This window comes from Lynx canadensis, chromosome B2, assembly GCF_007474595.2.
Source record: "Lynx canadensis isolate LIC74 chromosome B2, mLynCan4.pri.v2, whole genome shotgun sequence".
NCBI lineage: Eukaryota > Metazoa > Chordata > Mammalia > Carnivora > Felidae > Lynx > Lynx canadensis.
The window spans coordinates 48,716,981-48,741,154 of record NC_044307.1 but is presented as its reverse complement, the minus strand read 5'-3'; the positions used below and the strand labels follow the sequence as shown (position 1 = coordinate 48,741,154).

General features: G+C 36.4%; 1 protein-coding gene across 1 annotated transcript in view; it reads right to left on the bottom strand.

Annotated features, from left to right (window-relative positions):
- TFAP2D (transcription factor AP-2 delta) overlaps positions 1–24,174 on the bottom strand; it is a 57,767-nt gene that overhangs the window by 14,237 nt on the left and 19,356 nt on the right. The window contains exons 6-7 of the mRNA XM_030314564.1: positions 11,677–11,818; positions 5,135–5,248 (exon numbers count right to left, since the gene is read on the bottom strand). Coding sequence (XP_030170424.1) covers positions 5,135–5,248; positions 11,677–11,818 — 256 coding nt within the window. The remainder of the gene's footprint in view (positions 1–5,134; positions 5,249–11,676; positions 11,819–24,174) is intronic.

Below are 24,174 nucleotides of genomic sequence, written 5' to 3'. Positions count from 1 at the left end.
TTAGTATACAAGATACAGCTTTATACAATTCTCAGTGTCATTTTAAAAATGAATTAGAATTGTTTCTCTTCCAAAGTTAAAAAAAAAAGTTAATAGTCTAGAAACATCCTAGGGCTCTGTTTCTTAAAGATGTCTAACTATCAGAAACAACTTCAGAGCTTTGCAAACAGCCCAGATGCCCAAGTTCAATGCTAAACTTGACCTATTAAATTAGATCTTTTAAAATGTGTTTGTGTCCTTGAGATTTTTAAAAAGCTCCAAGAAAGATTTAAGGGCTTACTTAAAAAGCATAAAGTCGGGGCTCCTGGGTGGCGCAGTCGGTTAAGCGTCCGACTTCAGCCAGGTCACGATCTCGCCGTCCGCGAGTTCGAGCCCCGCGTCGGGCTCTGGGCTGATGGCTCAGAGCCTGGAGCCTGTTTCCGATTCTGTGTCTCCCTCTCTCTCTGCCCCTCCCCTGTTCATGCTCTGTCTCTCTCTGTCCCGAAAATAAATAAACGTTGAAAAAAAAAAAAAAAAAGCATGAAGTCTTTTTCAAGGTTAGGCAGCAAGCTGACCTTTACTGTCCTATTAAGCTATTCTATTGAGGTTTCTTTTAATAAATGCATAATAAAAAAATACATTAAATTTGCTCTACATTGGGAGACTTCAACTTGGGTTTTAATTGGAAATGTCAACCACGTATCTTTTATTTAAAAGGACATAGTTTAAGACATGCAAAAAAATGGCCACTTATGTTATACCATGTATAAAAATTAACTCAAAATGGATCAAAGACCTAACTAAACTTAAGACCTACAACTATAAAACTCTTAGAAGAAAACATATAGGGGAAGCTTCATGACTTCAGATTTGGCAAGGATTTCCTGGATATGACAGCAAAAGCACATGCAACAAAAGTAAAAACAGGCAAGTTGAACAACACAAAAATTTCTGTGTATCAAAGGACATAATCAGCACAATAAAAAAAGACAACCTACAGAATGAAAGAAAATATTTGCAAATCATATGTCTAAAAGGTGCTAACATTCAGAATATATAAAGAACTTCTACAACTCAACAACACAAAAGCAAATAGCCAGAAAAATGGGCAAAAAAACTTGAATAGGCATGTCTCCAAAAATGACACATAAATGGTCAACAAGCTTATGCAAAGATGCTTCACATCATTCATCACTGGAAAAATACAAGTCAAAACCAAAATGAGATATCACCTCATACCCATGAGGATAGCCGCTATCAAAAACAAAAACAAAAATAGTAAATAATAAGTATTGGCATGGATGTCGGGGAATTAGAACCCTTGTACACTGTTGGTGAGAATGTAAAATGGTGCAGTCACTGTGAGAAAGAATTAACATATTTATTGGACATACTCTGTGTGCTAAGTACTGTGGATTGAAAGATGAAAGCATTTCCTAATTACCCCAGGTCATTACCTGTGCCCTGCTTAATCCTGTATGATAAAGTCTCTCTCATATATTATAAGTCTATGGCAGTTTCTCAAAAAATAAAAAAAATTAAAAATTACTATATCATATAGTAATTCTACTTCTGGGTTTATATCCCAAAGAATCGAAAGCAAGATCTCAAAGGGATAGTGGCATACCCATATTCATAGCAGTATAATTCACAACAGACAAGAGGTAGAAGCAACCCAAGTATCCATTAATGAATGAATAGATAAGCAAAGTGTGGCATATACATACAATGGAGTATTATTCAGCCTCAAAAGGAAGGATATTTAACACACGGTACAACACAGATGAACCTTGAGAACATTATACTAAGTGAAATAAGCTAGTCACAAACAGACATATTGTATGATTCCACTTATATGAGGCCTCTAGAATGACCAAAATCACAGAGACAGAAAGTAGAATGGTAGTTGCCAGGGACTAGCAGGAGAGGGAAATGGGGAGTTGTTTAATGGTTATAGAGTTTCAGATTTGCAAAATGAAAAAGTCCTGGAGATTTGTTGCACAACAATGTGCATATATTTAACATTGCTAAACCATACATTTAGAAATGGTTAAGATGGTAAATTTTACATTAAGTGCTTTTTTAAAAACATTTTTTTTACTGTTTATTTTTGAGAGAGAGAGAGAGAGAGAATGAGTGGGAGAGGGTCAGAGAGAGAGAGGGAGACAGAATCTGAAGCAGGCTCCAGGCTCTGAGCTGTCAGAGCAGAGCCTGACGCAGAGCTTGAACTCACAAACTGGGACATCATGACCTGAGCTGAAGCCAGACGCTTAACTGACTAAGCCACCCAGGTACCCCTATAATTATATGCTTTTTATCACAATAAAAAATATACAATTTAGGAAGTTTGCTATAAAGCAAATTTTAGTTAAGTGATTTCTATCATCCTTCTACCTTCCATTATGAAATCAGAAGATGTCATTAAAATAAGTAATCTGGAATGTAGTAAAGCAAAGTAAATGAAAAATCTAACAAATATTAGAAAGGCATAATAAACAGGAAATCACAGGAGCACCTGGGTGGCTCACCTGGCTAAGTGTCTGACTCTTGATTTCGGCTTAGGTCATGACCTCACCGTTCATGAGATGGATCGCTATTAGCATAGAGTCTCCTTGAGATTCTCTCTCTCTCTCTCTCTCTCTCTCTCTCTCTCTCTCTCTCCCCCCCCCCAATAAATACATAAATAGGAAATCACAACTTTATGATAACAAAATACTCAATATAAATAATAATACCAAAATTTTATATATGATACCATGTGGTATTAAATCGTTTTAAGGTATGGTTGTGTGTTTCAAATTGTTGTGATTGAGAATCTGCAGCCATATATAATCTTAAGAGTTTTGCATTCAAAATATAATGCCTTTTTTGCTGAGGATGGGGAGAGCCGCTTTCAATATATTTAGCTCTTCTCTGGCCAACACCAGACTAGCTTGTTACCATATTCTGCATGAGGAAAGATAAGCAAGAGCATATAAAGCCCACATAGGAAACATTCAGCTCAAGTTTAGAAGTGAAAGTTTTCTCTAAGGAGTTCTGTGGCATTAAGTTGGCAACTAACTAAAGTATCAACAAATTAGCAGATTGTGCCTATGCTGAGCAAACAAATGGTTTGCCCATTTATTTCACACTGTCGCTAATATTCAATTTACACATTGATGCTGTATTTTGTTTTGAGCCTGAAAAAGGACAGCTCACTGTCTGATGAAGGCTGTGGCACCTGTAACTGGAAATAACCTGGTAGCTATCATATAAAATCTGAGTTCTCCAAGTTTTAACAGTATGTTCTTCCTTATAGTATATTGGTAACTTAACAAACCTCCTTAAATTGAGAATTGAATTTGTATAAAAATTTTTATTAAGCTCTGAATTGAACTTGTATAAATATTATACAAATACAAATAAAGTATATTTGAATTTTATTTTATACAAATAAAATATATAAAGTATATAAAATTTGTATTTTATACAAATAAAAATATGAAAAATATTGGGGCACCTGGGTGACTCAGTTGGTTAAGTGTTCGACTTTTGATTTCGGCTCAGGTAACCATCTCAGGGTTTGTTGGCTCAAGCCCTGCATCAGGCTCCACACCGACAGTGTGGAGACTGCTTGGGATTCTCTCTCCCCCCACCCCTCTCTCTGCCCCTTCCCCTCTCTCACTCTCTCTCTCAAAATAAATAAACTTAAAAAAAATGAAAAAAAAATATCTGTATGGATATGACAGTGAAGCAAACCATACCTTTTAAGTCTGGATCAGTGGTAAACAGTACATTATTTACTAAATGCTTACTTTATATTCATTATCTTATTTTATCTTATTTTATTTTATTGTTTTTTTTTAAAGTATGCTCTATGCCCAACGTGGGGCTTGAACTCATGACCCCAAAATCAAGAGTTGCATGCTCTACCAAGCCTGGTGCCTGTGTCTATAATCATTATCTCACTTTAGCTCACTACCACCATATAATACAGGGTCCTTATTCCATTTAAAGCTAGGGAAATCAAGGCTTGGAAAGAATGCATGTTACCTCCAGCTCACATGTATCAGGGTCCAGATTTGAAGATGGTTCTACTCCAAAGCCTTTTTCTCTTAACTTCTGGGCATTGCCATTTCTACCAGTTTTATTACACTCACTTTCACTAATCCAACTAAGTGGTAGGAAAAAAGTCCTGTGAGATATATGTTTGGTACATCTGGTGCATTGTTAGAAGGTAAACCCTAAGTTTATTCTTCAAAGATGTATCTATTACATCTTGAGGAGCCTTGTGGCATTATACAAAATAAAATATTCTATTTAAAAGCCTCTGATGTTGCAGATAAAATTCCAACTCATTTAAATACCCATTATTTTATATAATGGAGTATCTTCCTCAACAGCATTATAATCAGTGAGAGGTACTGAAAACATTTTAAAATTTAATGTGTAATAGTCTTTGCTTAGCATTGTTTTTTAAACTAAATGATAATTATTAAAAGAGGATAACATATTTTTTACACTGATGAGAAATATCATGAAAGACATTAGAATTTTAGAGTCTTAAAACCGGAAATTACCTGAGTAGTTAATATATTCCTTTCCACATTGCATCTAGGGCATAAATTATCTAGAAAAAAAATTCTACTATCTTCCAAAGAACCTCAGAAAATAAAATTTGAATATGCTTTCAGTAACACATTCCAGAAGGTTTAAAATACACTTGTGTGGTCTAATTTAAGAACCATTTGCAATTTCTAATTGGGCAGAAATTAACACACGCATGTAAAATCAGTGTATGATATCCCATTAATTTGTGTCATATCATCTGTCCATTCAACAATGTGCCTCACCAAGATAAAGTACTATTTAAATGATTTCAGAATCCTCATTCAAAAGTACCATTATTTGAAATAATAGTGTTCACTTTCAAAGTCACAATTTCCTGAAGATCGCACAGACACTAGATTTTCTGATCTAAAATGCTTCATGCATTAGTTATTTTTATAATTTGACCTTAGATGTTTGCAATTTCAAAAGATTCAGTCAGTCACTATATGAATATATAAGTGATATCTCTAAACGGAACTGTGACATGAATATAAAAATGCCTGGGCTAATAAGGATGGTTTAACAATTTAAAAAGAGTCTGAGGAAATTGGAAAACCAGTCTTACCTGAAATGTGTTAAGTGTCTCTGGATGTCAAGGTCTAGGATTGGAGTGGGTCTGGAGGATCCCAGTGGTGATCTATCTTGGCTCAAGAGGTCTTGGAATTCTTTACAAATTTGTCTAGAATAAAAGATTCAACATTGAAGTTGAACTCAACATGGGGCTTTAATTTCATCCCGTGATATTTTACCAAAGGCTTGTTTTCTCATTTAAAAGAGAGTAAACTTTCATAAAGCAACCTCCAAAGTTCCATCTATAACACACAGGTAAGGTTCACAATAGCAACTTTGTTTTCAAGCACTACAGGATGATTGTAAAATTTTTGACGTGACTCACAGCCCACGAGCACTGACAAAACCAGTGTTCATTTTTAAGGTGAATATTCATAGATTAACCTCAGCATAAGGAAAAATCTATATGAAAGGATCACACTTAATCATTGCTTTTTATAAAATTAAAATATGATTTTTGGAAGGGATATCACATTTATAAATAAGTTTAAATCAAGTTATATAGGCTTCTTTCAGAGCCATGATTCAAGTGGACTTTGGAAAATCCTGTTTCCCAGCATTTCATTATAATTCAGACTCCTGTGAACCGAATTTATATTTTAATATTTAAAGTATATATTTATTTGCCACAATTCAGCCCACTAGCCTCAAAAAAAAAAAATGATTGCTATGTCCCATGTAAGATGGTTCCTTGCAAAAGGTACCCTTAATAGCATTTTCCTGCTACTTTTCTTAACATTAAACAATCATGATTTCTGGTCACTGGTTTCACTTCTAATTACCACATTCCTGAGTATGTTGACTAACAGTAAAGCTTTTGTGAAACGTAATAGAAATGCTGTATTTCTAAAGAAGCAAAACATATGAAGAAAACAGTTCTTTTTTAAACAAACAACAAAACACTAGATTAATACAGTAGCTGAAGAATGAAGTAAAGGACAGCCAAGGAACTGTTCAAAAGAACACATCTAAAGTGATGCTACTCCATATTCAAGAGATAATGAGATAGTGATTAGTCCTTTTCTTCTGGGTTTACAATGGGTAGTCATAAAATCTAACCATTGGCCCTGACTATAATTATCTATGTAGCCAAAGACAAGTACAAAAGAGTCCAATTATTCCAAGTGAATGTCCCTCCATGGACCCAGCCACTAATTCCTCTCCAAAGCATTTGTGTCATTAACAAATAACTACCAAAAAGTGACAAAATGTCTTGTGGCACAAATAATTTATCACCGAGTTAAAACCAGTGGAGTTTTATTATTAGGTGCCTAAAATTTCTTCTGAAGATCATCTGTGATTTTTTTTATGAACAATAATCCTCAGGTTTATTGCCAGCATTATTTTCATATTGTGTTATTTCATAGAATTTGCCTCTTTCATTCTGATCACAGCTGAAAGTAAAAGGGGCCATAAGGAGACGAAAAACAAACAAAAAAACAGAGATAGCCCTTATCTGCTCTAAATCAAACAGGATTCTCCATATCCTCCAGCTAATGTTTTAGTTGAATCTCTGAGATGTAGCATCTAAATGCACACTTTGAACAACTGCATGTATATACTTTCATTGAGGATACTTGATCTGAACTTCTCTTTCTGTTCTGAGTTAGACTTAGCTGATTGACTGTCAACTGTATTGCTTATGTTTTAATAGAGGAATAGCAGTATTAGACTATTTTATGTTATCGGTGGCATCAAAAAATGCCATTTGGTGGGGCATCATTACCTGTTATGCTTTGTGTTAGCTTTATTTTTAGGAAATTTCTAACTAAAATTTTAAATACAGACTCATGCTATCATTTCTCAGACTGGCAATAGAAATTACTATGTGGTAGATGATCAGTGTGATCCATTATTACAAAAAAATACTGGAGTTGTTTAAAGACAAGTATTTAATTTTATATCAGATTAAAATATATTTGAAAACTAAAATAAAAGTTGAAACATTGCTTTAGTTCTTATGGTTAGGATTTAGGAATTATTTGGATAATTGAATAAATCAATTTATAAGTTGGTAAATAAACTTCCTTACCATATAAACATTATAGCAAGTTACAATAAACCAAAAGTTGATGAAGAAATGAGGAAGAGGCAAAGGGTGGAAAAATTTAACTCATGCTGAGCAATTCAGCTACACCACACAGGAAGCTGTATCTGGAGAAGTTCCAGAATTCTCAACCTCTGGTATTTGATTCTGCTGCTTAACTCACTGACTTAGGACAGCCTCTCGACTTAAAAACAGATGACAATTTTGTAGACTCCCCTTAGGCAATTATGATCATCATCTCATTATGACAGTTATGGGGCTATTATTTTTATGACTAGTTTCACCCTTATTTAAAATTTTATTTATAAAGCTACAATAAGAAATACTTCTCAAAACAAAATGTCACATTATGAATTATGTAACACGATCTTTGGTGAATCATAAATTCTAACTTTATCACTTACGTCATTGTCCTTAAGGACATAATTTTTAAGCTGATGTCTGAATTTCAAGTTCTGTGTTTCTCCTTTTGACGATTATTGCAACGGTAACAATTAAAACTTGTTAGCAATTCTGCTTTACCCTAATGCAGATCAGATGTTAAGCATATTTAGTTATAAATTCAGTGAAGAAGTTTAAATGTGTTTTTCCATATATCAAATGTTTTGTCTGTACATGTTTGAATTAAAAAATTGTCTAATTCAGTTTCTATCCCTCCTATATATAATTGTCTAATTACACCAAAATATTTGGCTAATCAACCAAACATAAGAAATTAAGAGGAATTAGGAGGCTAGTCCCTTAGTCAATGGGCCCTTCATATAATTGTACAGTTGGCAACATAATTAAATAGAACTGAATTTGTTTATTCACAGAGGTAAAAAAGAAACATGTGAGCCAATCCAACAATGCAGATCAGCTATTGGGTCTCTCATCCGAAGATTTTGAATTTCATATGAATTTTTGATGCAATTGTCATGGTCTTACGAACAAAGGTGAGCTAACTAGGATGTAATGAATACCCACGTAGTTGACCATTTCAATGTCGAGCATTTTAATTGAAAATATCCAATGAGTTACCTTTGGAAAACAAGAAACTGCTCAGAACACACGTTAGATGTATCTATACATTGCAGGAAAGTCATGTTATTCCTACACACCCCTTAACTCATCTACTTCTATTGATGACTGCTTGTATTGTGTGTGCTTGTATGACTGCATTGTCTCTGATTCTTTAATTCTCATTTCACATTGTCTAATAGGAAGATGGGACGGATATAAACAACCAAAAAGACAAAAAAATTATACAGGCTATCTCCTAATTTCTAGATGCTTATGGCCTCTCTACACTTACGTAAAATAAGTTATTTGGAATCAGTGAACTCAATTCTTGATATTTAATGGTTTGCAAATGTCCAGTTATGGGCAGAAGGATCAAAGGAAAGTACATGTCCTTGCAATATTGTATGAAATCACAATATCATCAAAAAAGAATTCACTACTCTAAAATAGACATCTCAGCATTACTTTGACAAATATGAAAGTATTTCTCCTAATCCCCGAAAGTGCTTCTAACACTGGACTTCTGTGAAAATGAAATCTCCACATCAGTTTGAATGCACGAACATTTAAACAGAGTTATGGGAATTCGCAAGAAAATAAGAACCTCTATTTCAAACGTTAATGGTGGCATTGCTGCAGGTGGCAAGGGTGGGCAGCTGTGGAAGCATTCCTGGGGGAAGGAGGACAAAAAGAAGGATTTCTCTAGATTAGGGAGTGAAGGTCTTAGAACATGCATGATGAGGGGAGCTTGGGTGGCTCAGCCAGTTAAACGTCTGACTTGGGCTCAGGTCAAGATCTCACGGTTTGTAAGTTCGAGCCCCGAATTGGGCTCTCTGCTGTCAGCACAGAGCCCACTTCAGATCCTCTGTCCCCGTCTCTCTCTGCCCCACCCCCCTCTAAAATAAATAAACATTAGAAAAAAAAAAGAATATGCATGATGAAACCTCAAGCAACTAATTTTGAGGTAGAAAATATAAAGGTGTTTTTTCTTAGATAATTTGTATTTGGGGATAACTGTCATTCAGAGGTGTCACATGAGTGCACATATTGGCAAAATCAGTATAATCCTTCCAGCCCGAATGATATTATGCTTTGCGAACACCTGGAGGATACTACCTAAATCCTAGCATTGCATTCTCTTTAAAAAAATTTTTTTTGAATGTTTATTTATTTTTGATAGAGAGAGAGAGAGACAGAGCATGAGCGGGGGAGGGGCAGAGAGAGAGGGAGACACAGAATCTGAAGTAGGCTCCAGGCTCTGAGCTGTCAGCACAGAGCCTGACACGGGACTTGAACTCACGGACCGCGAGATCATGACCTGAGCTGAAGTTGGACGCTCAACCGACTGAGCCACCCAGACGCCCCTAGCATTGTATTCTCTTGATCTGTAACATGTCTTTATATTTCTCCCAAGACTATATCAAGGATTCAAACTGACTACATGTACTTTCAGTTCCTTCTGGAGAAACTGAAATCTTACTGATGAAGACCCCTTTGGGTCTTCCCTTGGAAGAGGGCAAGAGTAGAAGCAAAACAGAAGTAAATATCCCCCAGGAGATACACCACACAAAATAATCCAGATCCAGCTCGTTCTACCAAGAAGTTTTCAGGAGCTTACACAGAACAAGGTTTTCCCAAAATCTTAAGTCCCCATTTTATAACTGCCATATAATTTTCTTTCTCTGCTATTCCTTTCCCCTTCCTTTCCTTGTTTTACCTTTTTTCTCCTTTGCCAGCACCTTTTGTTTTCCTTCTCTTTGGGGCGAGATGAATCATCTAAGTTACTGTCCTAAACAAATATATCCTAAACCCAAACAGTGCCAGACACAAGCAGCACAAATCCCTAACAAGAGACTCAAGTATCTTGGGCTAGCCTGTTGGGTGACAGGTGTCCCATTTAAACCCTCAAACTTGTAAAAAAAAATAATAATAATAACTGTGTGACATTAGAAGTTGGTAGAAGAAGAAATATTTAGTTTTGGTTTTATGCATTTTGAGCCCAGTTAAATTTTAGCCAATGTGATGGGAAGTCATGTTTCATCAGTTTCTAAGAAGCAATGTCTTTAACACTGTCTACCTTATTTTATCTCTTCAGAAGTTTTCCCCAAGGGGCACCTGGGTGGCTTAGTCTGTTGATCGTTGGACTCTTGATTTTGGCTCAGGTCATGATCTGACAGTTCTGAGATCAAGCCCTGCACTGGGCTTTGCACTGACAGAGGCAAGCCTGCTTGGGATTCTCTTTCTCCCTCTTTCCCTCTCTGCCCCTCCCCCACATGCACGCAAGTACATGCACTTTCTCTCTCAAAATAAATACTAAAAATATATATATAAGTTTTCCCCAAATAAGAGACTAATTTAGAAATAATTTAACCCACCTGGGACTATTAGTTCTAAAATCTGATCATAGAGTTAGGAAATTAGATAAAATTATTAATCATCTATTATGTACCAGAACTTAATTTAATAAAGAAAAGAGCAAAAATTTGCTAATGCCTCAAAGATTATTCTCTAAAAATTCCAATTTACTGTTCTGTTCTGTTGGGCTTTCACACAATAAATGGCATTCTTCCATTCCTTATCAAGGAACATTTTTCAAGTTTGAGGGAATTTGAAGTCATCTTATGCATAAGCTTCCCTTTTCCTACATCATCTCTGTCACTATTTTAATTCACATTTTTGTTGGGCTTCTTACAATTTTCAGAAGCTTTCTCATACATTATACTTTTCCTTTTCAACAGTATCATTATTGTGGGTAGAGCAGTACAGGCATTATTTACCTAATTACACCCAAGAAAAGATGAGAGTACTGATGGTGATCCTTGGTCCCACAGATCTCCCTTTTACCTCTCACACATTTCGGTCCTCTTTTTTTTTTTTTTAATTTTTTTTTAATGTTTATTTATTTTTGAGACAGAGAGAGACAGAGCACGAACGGGGAGGGTCAGAGAGAGAGGGAGACACAGAATCTGAAGCAGGCTCCAGGCTCTGAGCTGTCAGCACAGAGCCCGATGCGGGGCTCGAACCCACGAACCGTGAGATCATGACCTGAGCTGAAGTCGGACGCCCAACCGACTGAGCCACCCAGGCACCCCCATTTCGGTCCTCTTTTGTCACATTCTCCAAACATTCATAGTGTTTTGAGATCTTCCCCTCTTGTGTACTAAGGCACAACGAGTGGTTTGGGCTAAATTACATAGCAGCTAATGACATACTTGCCTGGAATCTACATTTCCTAAACCTACTTTTCTCCTAGGAATTCCTGCATATTCTGGAGAGGTTTTCGTCAGTGTCAATGATAGCTCCTAAACAAGGGCAGTTTGTAAGTCTTGCTACGGACACAAGTCCAGGAGTGGGGAATGTCCTTGTATAACTCATCTAGCTACTGAAGTGTGAGACACCCTGTTGTAAAGAGCTGGTACTTACTAGACTCATTCAAAGAAAATGGAAAAACGGAGATAAGGCACATAGAGACATCCCATTCTGCTTACTTGGTCGCTAGGATCATCTTTTTTCTTGCTGTCTGTTCTTTCTGTTCCATATGTTGTCTGGCAAGATGTTCTCCTACAGCTTTGGCTGGAAACTCTGTTTCACAAGTGTAGCCAAAATCCCGAGCCAAGTGCAAAGCTTCCCCTGTTGGCAGAAAATAAAAGTCAGTTTTCCACAAATGTCTAAACTCAGTAAGAGTAACACTTTATATTTTCCTCAAGCCTCATTCCTGGTTGTGGTCTGATGGATCACGGTTTCTATTTATTCTAAACAATCCTAGGGAAAGGACTCTTGGAGGTGGAGTGGGAATGGGGTAGGATGAAGAGAAACTGAGAAACAGAAGCTACTTACCAGGCAGGTGTATGTGAAAAAGTAAGGGGGAAAACCAGAACCACAATCTGGGAGTTTTGACTCCCCTAGGGGTTCTGGCCATTAGACCAGATTGGCTTCTCAGATCCTACACATCAGTGCCCTAAGGAAAAAGCTCCGTGGGCTTGCCATTCGTTGTTGTTCACCCTCCCATCTATTCTTAGTATATCCGACATATTCAGATATCTTTCCCATGAGATCTATCAAAATATTGGCAAAAGGTCCACGTAACTTTTCAAAGAAGCTGAAACACTTTGGAAAGGGGAGATAAATGGATTTTATCAACTTCCTACCATGATGTTGCCAAAGACACTATATTGTGTGATTATACTAACAGCATTATTGGGCTTTCTGGCAGGCTTCAGTACCTTTTAGTGTATGCACAATGCTTCTTAAGTACATTGTTAAAAATACAATCCTTTTAAGTATAATAAAATCGTAAAGAAATTTTGGTCTTTCACAAAAATCTTAAACCTGAGTAAATTTTTGAGAAATGAGGTAAAAATGGCTTATCAGCAAAGTAAGTTTTGGCAATGTATTTCAACCTCGAAAACAATAGTACTTTCAAAGCTTAAGCCAAATTTTACCTGAGCAATAAACTAAAAAAAAAAAAAAAAAAAAAAAAAGTGAGCTTTCATTGCGCATATACTGAGCACTTATTTTGTTTAAGGTGCAGTGCTATGTAGGAGTAATGAGGGATTTAAAGAGCCATCCCTGTTCCTAGGAGGATGGCAATTGTCCCAATAATAGTAGCAAAAACACCTTAATAGTACTTTATAATTTATATTGCAACCTATATAAACACTATAATCTGCTCATGTTTACTGCCTTTACATTGATATTATATATAACACAAGCTTCTGTACTGCAAGTACCAAATGAGTGTTACAGATAAAATGTTTTACAGAAGTTCAAAGGAGAAGGTGGTAATCATAGGGAATTAGATCACATTTTGTGAATTACTGATCATGACTTCCATCCCCCCCCCCCCACTCACACACTGTATCAAAGCAGTAGCAGGTTTTTAGTTAAGATTTTTATATTCACTCGGTAGGAAACATTCTAAATAGGAAGATGACATAACTAAATGGAAAGGGTCTCTTTACTGATTAGTCTGAATAGTGCTAGTTGGTGAAGGGTGACAGTTTTAGATAAAGTTGCAATGTAAAAGCAATATTTTTAAAGTGCTGGTTACCAGTGGCTTATGACGCTAACCGATTAGGAAAGAAAACGTGTGCGTATTTGGCAGAACAATGGCACCAAGTTTTTTTGTTTTTTTTTTTTTTAAGGATCTAGTAATGCCATATAGGATGGTCACTTTTGCTAGAAAAATGATAGAAGGGAGATAATTCAAGACCTTTCAAATTTTAGGTATAAAGTCTAAAAGCCTGATGAAACAGTGGCAACAGCACATGACAAAGGATACACTCATGTGAATTTAAGACTTATAAGCATCTCACCTGGAACACAATGACCCATTCAGTATCATCTTTGTACACACAGCATGTTGAGTTATGTATCCTGATAAGTCTGTATATTGCAATATTATCACAGGAAGAGATATTTAGATACCGTTCTCACAGAATGTTATATACAATATATCTTTGTGTGTCCCCCCCCCCCTTTCCCCGCCAGTGCAGTAGTGGGAGAAGTGAAACAGCACAAACAGGAGGGTGGCAGCATGTCGCCTCAATTTTATGCTAAAACCTGATTCTGGCCCATTATATGCAAAGCTCTCACCGTGTGGTAGTTTTAAAAACAGTTTGAATGGAACAGCTGCTATTTACATTTACACTGACAGCCAGATCCCTCCTTGCCTTAGTTATGTTTACTGCTTTCCCTCCCTTGCAATGTAACATTGTTACTGGATGTATAGCGATGCTACATCAAAAGAAATGGCAAGTGAAGACACTCTGATAAGTAGTTAAAATGTGTGTATCATGCCACAAAAGCTTTGTGTGTGAGGGCCCAAGAATGAATGAAAGAATCCATGAATTAACATACACATGATACTCAGTAAGGAGAACAAATCTATAGTTAAATCCTGTACGGGAGGTATTTTAGAGTCAACAAGTTTGAGAAAAATAGAAATTTTAGGATCAAAAAAGCATGTGAATAAGGCTCTCGGGGATCTGACTGATCCGTGAAGATAAATATCAATGAGCTTCTCCGTCTCTGTGGAGGGACAAAATGCCCACGTGAACAGCAAGCAGGTACAGTAATCTGTGGTGGAACAGTGATCCAAGAAGGGCCGGGAATGTGTTTCCTTCTGTTTCCATCTGGCAAATACTGCTGTGTCACCTCCTATCTTTGTAAGATGAGGGAGGACGCCCTAATTCTTTGTTTGCAAAACAGGTTTAAGCCTTTTTAAAAATTTCAATGCATTGTGCCTCTTGACAAACCAGTATCCCCTTCCCCCCATTCATTTTTATACAGCCACCAAAGCAACACCCCAACTTTGGCATGTGTGACCATTTTATGTCATGTCATTTCAAGAATATTTTAGAAGTAGGGTGGATGTTGGGGGATTAGGGTTATTGCTTGTGCAGGAGTATTTTAAGTACAAGGCTTTACGGTCTATAAGCCAAGTAGTGCTTACCGCCCTTCCAAAAGAGTAGAAACCACTAAAAGTATTCAGCTTTTCAAAAACAGCATCAGCAGTGGGTGACACATACTGAGTAACTCTCAAAAAGCCAACAGAGGTCAAATTTCAGAATCTGAGAAGAGCATAAAAAAGGAATTTGCTCCCGGTTTCAGGACACTCATTTTTCACACTTGAAAGCAAAAAGTGAACAACTAGGGGAAAATATTAAGAAAAGTTTCAATGTCCATCACTGATGCAGCCTAGAAGTGGAAAGTTAATGGGAAAATGCTTTCTGGATCACTTGTTTTACTGAGTTTCTGGGCTCCCACATTATTTTACAAAAAGAAGATCTAAATGTATTTTTAAAGAGAAATAAATACACCTGATTTTTAACTTTTATAAGTCAGTAAGGATTTTTCCTTCCTTTAGAATTATTGTTTTTTGGGGAAAATGTACTTTAGACAATTAAAAATCAACATCTAGTACACTAATTTGCACTAAAAGATACTTCTACATTGTTATCACTAGATAATTCTGGTCAACTGTCACTGTAATAATATTGCCTTAAAAACAATCTGTCTAACTTAGTATTGCAATACCTAATGTTATTAAATAAAAGCAACAATTCATATGTGTTAAATTCCAGTCACATAGCTATGATTTCAATTTTATTTATATATATGGAAAACTAGCACATTCAAATCTATCTTTGGGATTATTCCAAGAAGTACCGATTAGAAAGCAAATTTGAGGGGCACCTGGTTGGCCCAGTTGGTAGAGCACGCAACTCTTGGTCTCGAGATTGTAAATTCAAGCCCCACACTGGGGGTTGTGATTACTTAAAAATAAATTCTTAAAAGAAAAAAAAGCAAAATTGAGAATATTTTCAAACCTGAATAAGATATTCTACTAAATAGGGGTGCTGGGTGGCTCAGTCGATTAAGCGTCCAACTTCCAACTCAGGTCTTGATCTCACGGTTGGTGAGTTCAAGCCCTGCGTCACACTCTGTGCTGACAGCTCAGGGCCTGGAGCCTGCTTCGAATTCTGTGTCTCCCCCTCTGCTGGCCCCTGCTCATGCTTTGTCTCGTTCTGTCTCTCAAAAATAAATAAACGTTAAAATATTTTTTAAAAATTTAAAAATTTAAAAATTTAAAAAAGATATTCTATTAAATAAATTGTCTCATAATATCAAGCTATAGTAATCCCTAGAGCTGAAGGACAAAGTTAATATATTATAGGGTTCCCAAAGTATTCTGAAATGAATGTACTCTATATATGATATGATACGTACACTACATATCATATAATCTACGATATGAATAAAGGTCTTATAATGTGGTAGTTCCCTGGCTTAATGATAATTTTGTTTAAACACCAACACTTTGTTTTTTAAAGTGACAATTTTGTTACCTATTCCACACCTTACACTTAGCACAGCACCTGATTCATAATAAGTACTCAGTAAACATTTGTTAAGTGAAAAATCTTTCAAATATCTTATTGGTTAATTATAACAATAGTCTTGTGAGGCACTCCTTTAAAGAAAATAATGAAAAACTAGAGCAAAAGAGAATTTCTAGAAAGAATAAACTGTATAGGAAATCCATAAAAATAGAGTATATCATTATATCAGCAGAGCCATTTTATAAAATAAGTCTACTTATACTTTGCAACACTTGCTGCTCCCATAACCTGGGTTTTTTTTTGGTTTTGTTTTTTTGTTTATTTTTTTAAATGTTTATTTACTTTTTGAGAGAAGGAGAGAGAGAGAGAGAGAGACAAAGAGAAGTGGAGAGGCAGAGAGAGGGAGACAGAAGATCCAAAACAGGCTCCATACTGACAGTAGAGAGCCCTATGTGGGACTGGAATCACGAATCACAAGATCATGACCTGAGCTGAAGTTAGACACTTAACCTACTGAGCCACCCAGGTGCCCCTATTTTTGTTTTCAATGTATGGGTGTCACCCCATATCAATTAACCTCTAGGTATGTGAATGTTTTAAAGCTCCTAAAGTAATAAATATCAAGCCAACATTAAGAACTACTGTCTTAAGGTGAAGGGAAAGTATTATGTAGGGATGAATGATACATCTTCAGAAAATTCAAGAATTCTGTGGCTTATACAAAAGGAAGGCAATAAATTGCACTAAATAAATACATTTTAAATTGTAAAGACCTCTATCTGGGCTCTTGCATAAAGAGTTCTGCCTTACTTGGCTGATAACAGTATAAACTCTAAACACAAAAACAGAGGGGTGGATTAGTTGGTAGAGCTGGCTAGGTCATTAGAGATGCAACTCTTGATCTCCGGGTGGTGAGTTCAAGTCCTACTTGGGCATGGAGCCTACTTAAAATAAAAATAGAAATAAATTTTTAAAAACCCAAAACATAAAAAAGGAAATGTGGTGGTAGACGTAGAGACAGGCAACATTGCTAGGGAAACAAAGTCATTAGTCCACTTAAAAAAAATCTATTTGTATAGAGAGATTTAGTGTAAGATGAAGCCTGCTTTTCATACTGGTAGGGAAAAGATGGATTTTCAATAAAAGGTGTTGGAACAACTGGGTGGCCATCTGGAAAAAAAACAAATAAAACTGGATCTATACCATGCATCTAACAACAAAATAAGGTCCAGATGGATCAACAATTTAAACATCAAAAAACAGGACCGCAAAGTAATTGAACATGGGAGAATTCTTTTATAGTCTTGGGATAAAACATCTTTTAAAATATTACAATTAAAACTAAAAACCATGATATAAAATATATGAGACATATGATTATATTAATATCAAAAAGTCTGTATGGCATAGACCTAAACAAATAAGCAAACCAACAGAAAACTTATAACAGCAAACAGACAAACCAAAGCTAGTGGTGGGGAGGCTTTGCAACTCAGATCAGAGACATACAGCCAGTTTTCTGTTTTATAATGAGTACTTACCAATCAATAAGAAAACAATTTAAAATTACCCCATAAGGACAAAGTAAATGAACAGACAGCAAAGTTCATTAAATTCTTCTAGGAATACTCAACTCAACCCAACCTCCTTCATAACCAAGGTAGCCTTTTTGTTTGTTTGTTTGTTTGTTTAACCAATAAAATTAGCAAAGATCAAAAAGTTGACAACACTCTGTTTGGGCTCAAGTTCAGGGAAGTACTGTCATACGCTCCTTATCCCCTTCGCTGATGGGATTATAACTGTATGACCACTATGGAAAACAGTCTTCCAATAATATGCTCAAATCACAAATGCTAATATCTTTAGACTTTGCAACATCCCTAGCAATTTATGAGTGGATGTACTTGCACATCTGCAAAATTATTTACGTAAATGTGAGGTTATTCATTGTAGCACTATTTATAATAGCTGAAGATTGAAAACATCTATATAATATTTAGCAGGGAACTGGTTAAATAAATTATGAAACACTCAAATAAGGGAATACCATGAGTGTTTAAAAGAATGGAAGCACTTGTAAGCACTGGAAAAAAAACACTATTATAAGGCATGGGGAAAAAACCCCAACATGCAGAATAATGTGTAGAGAATACCATAATTTCTTTTAAAAATTAAAAAGCCCATGCATACACACATATATCCCTGGAATGAAATAGAGAAACCATTTGTTTAACAAAACAATTGTTTTCTTCCAGGAGGGGAACTGAACAGCTAGGGAATAAAGTGAAAAGGAGATATTTTACTCTATAGTCTTCTGTAGCTTTTAAATTTTTTACTATTTGAAGAAATTATCTATTTAAAATTATATTACTTCTAAAGTAAAATTACTCTCTGACTCTGTTCTCAGAGAGACTTAATTCTAAACTCAAATATTTGTTGTAAATTAAAACACAGGCAGTATGAAAACTGCCATTGGTATTCTGTAGGATGTAGACATTGATAGGAATAACTACCATCCAGGGGTGCCTGGGTGGCTCAGTCAGTTAAGTTCCTGACTTCGGCTCAGGTCATGATCTCACGGCTCGTGGGTTCAAGCCCTGCATCAAACTCTGTGCTGACAGCTCGGAGCCTGGAGCCTACTTCAGATTCTGTGTCTTCCTCTCTCTCTGCCCCTACCCTGCTCATGCTCTTGCTCTCTCAAAAATAAACATTAAAAAATTTTTAAAAAGGAATAACTACCATCTGTAATTTTATTTAAATACCTACGAATTTTGTTAAATGGAAATAAAGCAAAAACTGAGTGTTTGAAAAGCACATTAGTCCAGGCATATATGTTGGAAGAGAGAATAATGGAAAGAAGAAAATCAAATCACCAGGGAAGTCATGCAGAGACATGAGTTTTTTTTTAATTTTTTTTTTAATGTTTATTTATTTTTGAGACACAGAGAGACAGACACAGAGAGAGCATAAATGGAGGAGGGTCAGAGAGAGGGAGACACAGAATCTGAAGTAGGCTCCAGGCTCTGAGGTGTCAGCACAGAGCCCGACGTGGGGCTCAAACTCATGGACTGTGAGATCATGACCTGAGCCGAAGTCGGACACTTAACCGACTGAGCCACCCAGGCGCCCCAAGACATGAGTTTTTAAGTGAGCCCAAAGTGGACAAGGGCAGGACTGAGCCAAAAAGGCTTGGATACACTTGCTTTTTGCAAAGAGTAAAAACAGTAATTTAAGGCCACTCCAAGCACATAGGCAGACACAAAGGCATATGGATAGTAGCTTATTTCCTCTGCCCCTACATGAAAAACAACTTTTTTCCCTAAAGGTGAATGAAATCATAAGCTGCAGATCAGGGAAGTAATATTAGGAAGCATTAGTAAGCAAATAATTTAAAAGCATATCCCCTAAGATGGGGTCTACTTGTCCATAACATTGTATGCTACAATCTCTGGGTCATGAGATCAACTATTGAAATTCTGGTAAGTGCTAGTTCTCAGACACAATATCTAATTACCAGTTATCAAAGCAGAGTCTCTCAGAAACTCTTCCATAATTTAGAATAAGAAATTTACAGTTAAGATGATACTTATTAGTCTGAGAAAAAACAACAACAACAACAACAACTTTTCCAAGACAGAGCTTAAAATGAGTAACATAGGCTCTCCTAGCATTTACTTTTTTAGCTCATTTCCACTGTCAGTTCTGAAATGCAAAAACTGTGCCCAAGACATTGTCAAAGCCAGAGAGTTTGTGTGCAGAAGGGAACACCAGGGTCTCCTAGTGATTGCACTGTTCCATGTGACTGTCTGACCAAAGTGAGCACCAATTAGAGCTATTATTACAAAGGGACAATTTATTATCCTTTTTATATCACATACAGTTTTAGAAGAAAGCTGGAAACCTTTATCCTGAAGGAGGGACTAAAGTGGGAATGTGAGGTGTGGAATGGCCAGCAGAGGAGTTATTTGGGGATGAAGGTCCTTTCAGACTGATAATCATGCCATGAGTCCCCAAAGGCTGGCCTTAAGCTCCACATTTCCACAGAAACCCACTGGGGTACCATGTGAAGGCAATGAGAATATCAGTTTTGTCCTAAATTCCATGAGAAGAGCAACTAATACTAAGCATGCCCTGTGCATATATTATCACTAATACTTGGCAAAAGGATTTGGTGTTTGAATCTTATAAGCCTCGAGCAGTGAACAATACTTCTTCCTAAAATAAAAAGCCATTGACTAAACACATCAAGAAAACTTGATATACCTAAACTCACTCACTATACCTCATCTATAGGAAAGAGTTCATCGCCAAATCAGTTCTAGGCTATGCGAGTCTATTTAATCCAACAAAAGACATACAAGACAGATGCGGCAGAGATGAGTGAGGGACCTTGTCCTTTCTTTATATATTATAGCATTGCTGCTGAGAAGACTCTGCCCAGCTAGAGACTACATTTTCCAGTATACCCCACACCCACCTCTGGAATTGAGTGTGGCTGTAGTTCTTAGAATGTGAACAGTAGTAACGTGGGTCACTCCCTGGCCACGGAGGTAAGAAGCTGCTTACTTTTCCATCCTGTCTCTCCTCATGGTGAGCTGAATGAATAGGACTCCTAGGACCTACAGAAGGGCATAGCTACAGAGGGAAGGACTCTGGGCCCGTGAATGAAACTGTGAGAAAAGACCCCTGGTGAGGAACACCCACATTAGACTACAGTGAGAAATAGCTTCTATCATGTGAAGCCACTGAAAATTTAGGTATTAACTGCTGTAACAGCTAGCATTCTCTCAACCATTATAAGTATTATTATCTTTATTTATAAATTAAGAAAATGAAGCTAAGGCACACCTGTTCCAGTTCCTGATTTTGGCCCAAGTCATGATCTCACGGTTCATGAGTTTGAGCCCCATATCGGGCTCTGTGCTGACACTGCAGAGCCTGCATGGGTTCTCTCTCTCCCTCTCTCTCTTGCCCCTCCTATGCTCTCTCTCTTTCTCAAAAATAAAAAAAAGATACACTTAAAAAAAATAAAATGAGGGGCACCTGGGTGGCTCAGTTGGTTGGGTGGCCGACTACGGCTCGGGTCATGATCTCACAGTCTGTGAGTTCAAGCCCCACATTGGGCTCTGTGCTGACAGCTCAGAGCCTGGAGCCTGCTTCCGATTCTATGTCTCCCTCTCTCTCTGCCCCTTCCCTGCTTGTTCTCTGTCTGTCACTCTCTCTCAAAAATAATAAACATTAAAAAAATTTAAAAAAGAAAAAGAAAATGAAGCTGATTCAGGTTAAGTAACCAGCTCAAAGTCTGACAAAATTTCAAAGGCGACATTACTGGGGGGCGAGGGAGGTGGTACTAGCCCAAGAGAGAATACATTTTGCAAGTGGGACAACTGTTCACATGAAGTAAGAAGTGCAGGGCAAGGTCTGGAAGTTTACAGTGTTTAAAACTAAAGAAGGAAACAACAGTGACAAAGGATTCAAACTTGAAAACTCAATGGAGATAATATATAACATTTGTAAAGAGTCCCCTTTCTTTTCCTGATGTATATTCACATCCTTCTCTGCTCCACTGTTTTTAAATGCAAACACACACACACACACACAAACACACACACACACACACACACACACACACACAGAATCTGACTCCCTGTCACAGCAAACTACAAGCCAAGGTATTTATGTTTAAGGACTCAAACTGTGCTTCCAGAACTCCTGGTGTTGCCTGAGAATGTTATACCAACTTTTGCAAATTCAGCAGAACTGTCCCAGGAAGGCACCCTACCCCAGGGAACAAAACTACCTTCCAGCAACACTCTGTAACCTTGGCCATCTTGGAAAACCTCAAGTGAGGAGGGAGCAATGGGCGGCAACAACTAGATCATTGACTCCTCATGTTTAGCAACTACCAACTCTGCAAAGATTGTTCTGGAATAAAATACAGAGGAGGCTACTAACAGAAGCTGCTGATTCATAAATAATAAATATATAGTAAGAGTATTAGAATGAGAACAATAATATTGGCCAAATTTTCTGAATCTCCAGAGATAGAATTATTTCCACTATAGAAGAGTCTGGGATTATCCTAGGATCTCCTCAAGAAGATCAGGGTATTGGGTTAAACAACCCTAATCCACTATATTTTCCAGAGAGTAACATCTCTCTGATGTCATGGATACCAAGGTGAGACAATTAAAGGGAATAAAATATCAACTTTATGATAAAGTGGGGTACAAGAAATCATTATCAACCACTAGTTATATATCTAAAACTTATTAGATGAAGACATGTGAATAAAAGTGGGATATGATCTGCTATTACATTCTGGGGACTCTGGGTTCAAAAATTCATATCTCACTCTAGGCCAGATATATCTGTTATATGGACCAAAAAAATCCCCACTCAACATCTGCCCTACCAAAATGTTTACTTTTCAAACAGCTTTGTGAGGTGAAAAGATATCAGTCTCAAGTTCTTCATCTCATTGGTTACTAGTTGCAATGATATTTGTAACAGAAATGTTGTGAATTATACAAATATATTACAAATTTGTATTAAATAGCCCTCTTCTTTAAATTCCTAAAATAATCCCTAAAATAATGACTTTAATATGTTGATTTGAGAACAATGTTAGGAAGGCACTATTAATTGAGTGACTCAATTTAAAAGAAATACAGAGGAAAATTATTTTAAAACAAATACAAACAGAATGATTGAAAGCCCAGGACAAGCATGGAAACTTGGAATATCCTGATGAAACTACCATTATGTCAGTGACAGGGGTAGTTTTTGAAAAACAAATGTTCATTTGCTGATTTCAATCCCCGTTATAAGGCACCTTGCTCTTCACTGATTGGACCTGTACAAAGGTTATATCATCTCTACATGGAATGCCTACGAGGGTTTCCATACGCTACTTTTTTTTTTTCTTTTTTGGAATTTCTATCAAAATAGAAACAATGGCAAGGCTATATTCAAATCTATCCCTGGAAAGGGGCAGATACAAGTACTATAACATGATGGAAAGTTGACCTTCGTGAAATTTATTACTAAATCTGGCCTATGAGGAATAAAGCCAGTTAAATATTATCTCACTTGTGCTTAAGGGTGTGTTATTGGATGCCAATAATATATTGAACCATCAGGATGTTTGATAAATAACTATATAAGAGTCTCAATCAACAGTCTTAAGAGACATTTAAGATATTTCAAAATAAAAAGCTTTTGCACAGCAAAAGAAACAATCAAGTATACTAAAAGGCAACCTACAGAATGGGAAAAGATATTTGCAAATGATATATCCAATAAATTGTCAGTATACAAAATACATAAAGAACTTATAAAACTCAACACCCAAAAAAGAAATAATCCAATTAAAAAATGGGCAGAGGATCTGAATAGACATTTTTCTAAAGACATTCAGATGACTAACAGATACATGAAAAAATGTTCATCATTTAGCATCAGGAAAATGCAAATCAAAAGTACAATGATATATCACCTCACACCTGTCAAAATGGCTAAAATCAACAATTTAAGAAACAACAAGTATTGGAATGTAGAGAAAAAGGAACACTCATGCAGTGTTAGTGGGAGTGTAAACTGGTAGAGCTACTGGGGAAAACAGTATGGAGGTTACTCTAAAAACAGAACTGCCCTATGATCCAACAATCATGATACTAGGTATTTACCATAATTCAAAGGGATATATGCATCCCTATGTTTATAGCAGTCTTATTTACAATAGCCAAGATATGGAAACAGTCCAAGCGTCCTTCAATTGATGAGTAGATAAAAAAGATGTGGTATGTATGTGTATGTATATATATATATATATATATATATATATATATATATATATATAATGAAATATTATTCAGCCATAAAAAAGAATGAAAATCTTCCCATTTGCAATGACATGGAAGAAGCTAGAGAGTACAATGCTAAGGGAAGTAAGTCAGTCAGAGAAAAACAAATACCCTATGATTTCACTCCTATGTGGAATTTAGGAAACAAAACAAATGAGCAAAGGGAGAAAAGGAGAGAGAAAAACCAAGAAACAGATTCTTAACTATAGAGAACAAACTGATGGTTACTAGAGATGAGGGGTTGGGGGGGTGGGTAAAATAGCTGAAAGGTATTAAA